Source organism: Triticum dicoccoides, chromosome 2B (assembly GCF_002162155.2).
Source record: "Triticum dicoccoides isolate Atlit2015 ecotype Zavitan chromosome 2B, WEW_v2.0, whole genome shotgun sequence".
Taxonomy (NCBI): domain Eukaryota; kingdom Viridiplantae; phylum Streptophyta; class Magnoliopsida; order Poales; family Poaceae; genus Triticum; species Triticum dicoccoides.
In genome coordinates, this window is record NC_041383.1 from 198,774,736 (window position 1) to 198,781,265 (window position 6,530).

At 51.7% G+C, this 6,530-nt stretch overlaps 1 protein-coding gene across 1 annotated transcript; it reads right to left on the reverse strand.

The window, feature by feature from the left end:
- Window positions 1–563: 563 nt before the first annotated feature.
- LOC119363042 (cytochrome P450 78A5-like) lies at window positions 564–2,723 on the reverse strand. The gene is made up of 2 exons (XM_037628346.1): window positions 1,724–2,723; window positions 564–1,605 (listed from the first exon to the last, which is right to left on the reverse strand). Exons 1-2 carry the CDS (start codon window positions 2,672–2,674, stop codon window positions 1,000–1,002), a joined length of 1,557 nt encoding a protein of 518 aa, XP_037484243.1. The 5' UTR covers window positions 2,675–2,723; the 3' UTR covers window positions 564–999.
- Between the last annotated feature and the right edge of the window lie 3,807 nt (window positions 2,724–6,530).

A 6,530-nucleotide genomic window follows, 5' to 3' on the forward strand; every position in this document is an offset into this window, starting at 1 on the left:
CATTTATCCTACATGGCATTGCTAAGATAGACCATTATACATGCCCTAACATACCAGAAGTCCGTAACTTCTTAGTACTCCACAGTTTGTTACACTGACTCAGCTGGCTCCCAGCACATACTGACGACCTGCCTGAACAGCTGACCTAGCTGAAGGCAAGCCAGCCAGACCAACCATCAACTGCAATTTTCATGTAGTGACAGGACATACGTAGAGCCTGAAACCATGCCACAACGTTCTCTCCAACTACATGTAATCCGAGATTTTTTTTTTTGAAACCATAATCCGAGATTTCCATGTTGAATCAGAGGGTCAGAATGTACGCAGAGGTCAGCAGATTGAAACATGCACTAGTAGCTCGACCCACGTTGGCACACTAGTAGCAACCGGCTTAACACATGAACCTCATGACACATCACTGATAAGGCGTTTGTAACCGAGATGAACTGGCGCGGCGCAATGCATGCACGGGTCCCGAGTTCTGGTGCTCAGGCCACTATTTTTTTTTGCCTAAGTAGCATAAGTTATGGGCATGCAGATCTGCAGGACAAATGTTTCACGGATTCAAAAATATTCAAAATCTCACTACAAATTTTCTTGAAGCACCACGCTACTACGACTCGACATGACAACTCACTCACAGACACCAGATGTTTCTCCCGAACAAAAACAAAACACACTAATAACTCTTCATCTAGAAGACCAAAATTACCCCATCAAGACAGCATGCGCGATTGCTCGCTGACCTCGAGCAGGAGTAACCCATGGCTAGCTATAGCTTCCTTCAATGGCTAACGGATCGGCCGCGCAAAGACGGAGCTAGCTAGCCGTACATGCATGGAGATGACCAAAAAGCAGTAGTGCTACTAGACCCTGGCAAGCTAGCCTCCAACGGCTAGCCAATAAATACTAGGCAATAAAGCAAGTAACGCTGGCGCCGCCGACAGGCTAGGTAACGTAGACGGCGGCGGTAGCATGCAGGTGCAGCTCTCTCTGGCCCTAGCGAGCCACGGCCCTGCAGACCAGCGGCGTGGCCATCTCCAGCGACATCTTCAGGCGCTCTGACAGGTCGACGCCCCCCGAGGCCGCGGTCGCGGGAGCCCACTCGAACCGGTGCAGCAGCTGGGCGAGCCAGAGGTGGACGGTGGCGAGGGCCAGCATCTTGCCGGGGCACACGCGCCGCCCGGCGCCGAACGGGGCCAGGCGGAGGTCGCTGCCCAGCACGCTCACCTCCTCCTCCATGAACCGCTCCGGCCGGAACAGCTCCGGCTCGGGCCACACCGCCGCGTCGTGCGCGATGGCCCACATGTTCACCATCGCCGTCGTGCCGGCCGGGACGAGGTGGCCGCCGACGTGCGCGTCGTGCACGGCCAGCCGCGCCCACGAGAGGAGCGGGCCCGGCGGGTGCATGCGCAGCGTCTCCTTGACGATGCACTGGATGTAGGGGAGCCTCGCCACGTCCTCGTCCATCACGGCCCTGCCCCGCCCCACCACGGCGTCCAGCTCCGCCCGGGCCTTCGACTGGATCTCCGGGTGCAGCACCATCCTGGCCATGATCCACTCCATCAAGATCGCCACCGTGTCCGTCCCTCGAAAGATCATCTCCTGAAACGTACAGTCCGTATTATTAGCAAACGCACGACGACGACTTGAATGCAATCAGTCGTACTCTGGATCTTTTTGTCGGTATGCCTGTAGAGTACAGAGTTTCGCCGAGCCTTACCCAAAGAACGGCGATCATGTCGGACTCTGACATCTTGTCTTCTCTGTCGAGGCCGAGGAGCACATCGACGAAGTCGCCGGAGAGCTCATCCGCAATGCCTGATCCGCTGGCGCGCCTCGCTTTGTGCTCCTGAATGATGTTACCGACATACGCCTCCACCTGCCGGACTAACCTGTTGCACCGGCGTCGCACGCCCTGGAGGTCGAGCCACTTGAGGAATGGCAGGTGATCTGCCCAGTTGAACGTGCCGAGGAGGTCGTACCCTTCGTTTACCATCTCCTCCACGACGACTCCTTCTTGGCTTGTGAAGTCATCGTAGCGCTTGCCGAAGACGACGGCCATGACGTGGTTTAGGGACGCCGCGTGCAGGAACCGCCGAGGGGCGACTTCGCCGTGGCGGGCCATGAGGGAGGCGACGTCGCCGAGCATGCGCGTCCCAATAGAGGAGCGATGGGGTGCGGAGGCCGCCACGCGGCGCGGGCCGAATAGGTGCGCCGCGGCGAGACGGCGGAGGGCACGCCAGTGAGCGTCGCCCGACGGGGCGAAGCCCATTGCGCGGTGGAAGAGGAGGTGGCGCGCCGCGTCCTTCACAGGGCGGTCGCCGAACGCCGGGTTGACGAGTATCTCACGCGCCGTATCTTGCCGGCTCGACACGACCACGCGGGTGAGGCCGACGGAGAAGGACATCAATGCCGCGCCGCCATGGACAGAGCGGGACAGCGCCGCCATGACGCGGTGCGCCACGGGGCTGGAGAGCGCGGTGACCACGCCTGGTGGGCCTGGAGGCGGGCGACGGCAGAGGGACAAGGCCCACGCCGGACCGCCCGGTGAGAGCCACAGGAGGGAGGCGGCGAGGAGAAGCACGGCGAGCAGGGGTGGGAGCAGGGTGGTAGCCGGGAGGAGGAGCAGGAGGAGGGAGTCTTCCGGGCCGGTAGCCATGGAAAGATCCATGGCAGTGCCTGGTGTGGGATTCTTGAGAAGTTTCTTGGAAGCAAATGGTTCGAAGGTGAGGCTGAGATGAGAAGGCGAGTGGGCGTTTAAATAGGAGAGCTTGGCCCTGCAAACATTTGCCAATGTATTTTTCACTGCCGAGGAAATAGAGGATAGTATTATGTGTCTAATGAATTTTCTTAATTACCAAGCGTTTCAGTACAACCGTGTAACAGTCCATGATGAGTAGCAATTAGCTGTACAAAATAATGAACAGAATTTTGGCAAACGGTGTGACCTTTCAGGTTGATGCAGTTTTAATTTCGATTCACCTTTTCTCGCCCTGGTCCGTCGTCCGAGGACGTCTAGCGGACGCCCGTAGCTGCTGATGCGCCGCACGGAGCGCAGGACGTGTGCCGGCGCGCGAACCGTCCGGTTAGAAAGTGCATGCAGCGGCAGCAGGGATAAGCGAATTAACTACGGCGTCGCGCCGAGTCCACAGAGATCCTACCTACACTATAGATAGATAGGCGTTGGCGGCTTGGTGGCGGGCTGGAGCTACGCAGCTAGCTATAGCTCCGGATTGGCTGTCGATGCATGAACAAGGCACGCACCGTGGTCCGGGTGTTTGACAAGGCGATCCAGTGGGCAAGACGCGGCTCTTTTCACTATTTTAAATCTTTCAGAAAACTTTCACACAAAATGAACTTCACACAAAACTATTTCACCATCCGACCCTTTTGACAACACCCCAAGTCGTGGCGTTTCTTCTCTATTTGATCGACACGCTATGTGATAGGGCAGAAACGCCAAAGTATGTCGCGTTGCTGGAAACGCCAAGAGTGGCTGGCGTTGCTGCCCGAGCATGAAACGCCGTGGGTGTTGGCGTTGCAACTAGCTTGTTCATATTGCTATTTATTTATAAAGTGGAGCAACGCCGGTTAGTTCAGCGTTTTCAAATAGAAAAGAAACGACACGGCTTGTGGCGTTACCAAAAGGGTCAAATTATGAAATAGTTTTGTGTGAAGTTCATTTTATGTGAAAGTTTTCTAAAAGGGTCAAAATAGTGAAGAAGGCCGCAAGACGCGCCCACTGGGACACCGGAGCGCCGCAAGTACGTATAGCGCAGGCGCCTCGCGGGCAAAGACTAGTAGGAAGGAATTGCATGTACCATCACTATTGCACAAAACGCCTACTATATGGGTTTGTTGCAGAAGATATCATATATTGATGTAACATATTGCAGCTCTGGATGGACCTCGTCTCCATCGCTGGTACTATTACTTTTAAAGACTGTGAGGATACTCCGGTGTGGAAGTATAGTGCAAATGGGCAATACTCTGTTAAATCCTTTTACAATATTGTAAACTTTAGAGGTATCCTCCCTGTCCATACACAAAATGTGTGGAAGCTGAGGATTGTCCCTAGAGTTCAAATTTCTCTTTGGCTAGTATATAATAATAAGATTCTAACCAGGGATAATCTTGCTAAGAGGCAGCATGTCCCAGACATGACTTGCGTATTTTGCTCTGAAGCAGAATCTTGCCAGCATCTATTTTTTGATTGTGTAGTGTCGATTGAACTCTGGAGAACTATTGCGGACATATCAGGAGTTGGCAAGGTCTAATATTGAGAACCGTGCAGCCTGGTGGGTGTCCAATAAGAAACATGCAGTGGTGAATGCTTTACATGCAGCTGCGATGTGGGGTCTCTGGAAGATCAGGAATAACCCGTGTTTCAATCGATCTGTGTGGTATGGTATGCAGAAAATCTGGAGATAGGTGGCCCTGGAGCTGGCAGCGTGGGAGGTCCTCTTCTCAAACAATGCAAGAACGCAGGTCTCTGCTATGGTGGAAAAAATCGAGAAATTGGCCAGAGATCCTCCTATGCTGATGTGGCCAGACCCCGGCTGATCCTCTCAAGCTGCACAGGGGGGCGGGACTGGTGAGGAAACAAAAGGAGAAAAGAAGATTGATGCTGTTGTTACTCCCCTTCTGGCTGTATTAAGAGCAGACTAGATGAAAATCCCCCTGTGTACCTCTTATATTTACTTTCTGTTTTAGTAAACTTGAGCTTTCAGTAGACCTGGGCTGTGCTTGTAACCTGGTGCAGGTTAGTCCCAGGTAGCTTTTTCTTGTGCTGAGACAGCTGCTGATGCTGTGCTCCGCGGACTGTATTGGTGTAAGCTTGTCACACTGATTTCGTTGCATGCAATGGAATCGGGGCTTCGTGCCCTTTTGCTCTAAAAAAAACATATTGCAGCTCGATCTAATCTAGTGTTTGAATACATTGACATAATTTAAGACAAATGAGTCCTAAGTGCACACGTGGCAATAAAAACCGGTCACATCAGCCAATATATTACACCATCATCATCTTCAAAACCTGTGGTCCAATTGAGCCGAAGCTTTTCCAAATTAGTATTGAATACATATAATATTTACTGGAACTGTTTCCCATTTTTCTAAAAATGTCAAAATTTGAACCAAAAATACGTATGGGCTAACTATTACTTCCATTATCTAGCAAACCATTGATCCAAATGGGGTAAAACTTTTTGAAAATGGTACTGTAGACATGCGAAATTTATTGGATTTTTTTTATATTTTCTAAAATTGTTAAATTTTGAACCAAAATTTGAATGAAACAAGTTTGGCATGTGATCACCAGCATCATAAACATGGCAGCTATTAGATTTAGCATCCTAGTAGTTGCTATGTGGCCACTACAACAAATAAGTTGTGATATGGCCAATACAACCATCACAAAATAATATGACTAGTCTCACACTCCTAGTATCGATGAGGTGCTCCAGCTCCCAGCGGCCGGCGATTGCATCTACCCGCCACTGCCACCGCCATCGTCATTGCCATCGTCACCGACACCGCCTACAGCCATCGAGACATACACGCTGGCAGGACGTCGTGCGGGAGGGTCAGCACGCCGCCGGTGTAGCTCGGAGCGTCGAAGGAGGGGGAGGCCTACCTTGATCAGTGGCGCCACCGGGCGCTAGAGGAGGAGTGGGCCGATGGGAAGTGCCGCATGCAACGCCGAGTGCGACAAGGAGGAGCGCCGGCAGCGCTCGTCGCGCGAGAAGGAGGAGTGATGGGAGCAGGAGGAGGAGGCGCGCGCGACGCTAGGCAGGCCCGCCGGAGGAGGTTGTGCTGGCGGCCTACTAGATGACGTTCCCCTGGGCGTAGTCGCCGGAGTTCTTCGATCTCACCCACTCCAATGACAAGGACGACACTTAGGTATGTGGGCGAGGACGGCTAGGAGGCCTTTATTTTTATTTTTATTATATTTTTATGTTTAATTATGTTTGAAGTGGACTTTGGCCCGCGGTTTTAATGTTTAAGTAAAATCGTATGTTTTAAATTTAAATATTTGTGTGCCTATTTAGTTTTTTAAGACCATGCGGACAAATGCGGCCACGGTGGGCGCATCGACCGAACCAAATAAAAAACCGGACACGCGCATCTGCTCGGCGGACTCAAAACAGACAAAAGGCGGACAAAATCACGTTTCCTTGAATCGGCCTGTTGGAATTGCCCTTGCAAGTGGGACCTATTTGTTTGGAATTATGTCAATGTATCTAAACACTAGATTAGACCTATTTGCAATGTATTACACTAATATGTGATGTTTTTTGCAACAAACCCGTATAATATGTGTTTTATGCAACACCAATAAGTGGTGATTTGTGCAATTCCCTCATACTAGTGGGGAAGAAAGATGCTCACCGTCTTTGCTCGCCAGAAAGCGCCTCAGGTTTGCTGCCAAGGTTTGAAAACGACAACACAAGTTCATTCCCATTTTTTATGATAATTGCAAATTTATTATTGACCTGGTAGACTTTCTGGAGGAACATCGTCGGCTC

Coding starts and splice junctions, on each gene's coding strand:
- LOC119363042 (XM_037628346.1), bottom strand. CDS start 2,674: ATGGATCTTTCCATGGCTACCGGCCCGGAAGACTCCCTCCTCCTGCTC. Junction 1,606..1,723: donor ACATGATCGCCGTTCTTTGG/GTAAGGCTCGGC, acceptor TGTACGTTTCAG/GAGATGATCTTTCGAGGGAC.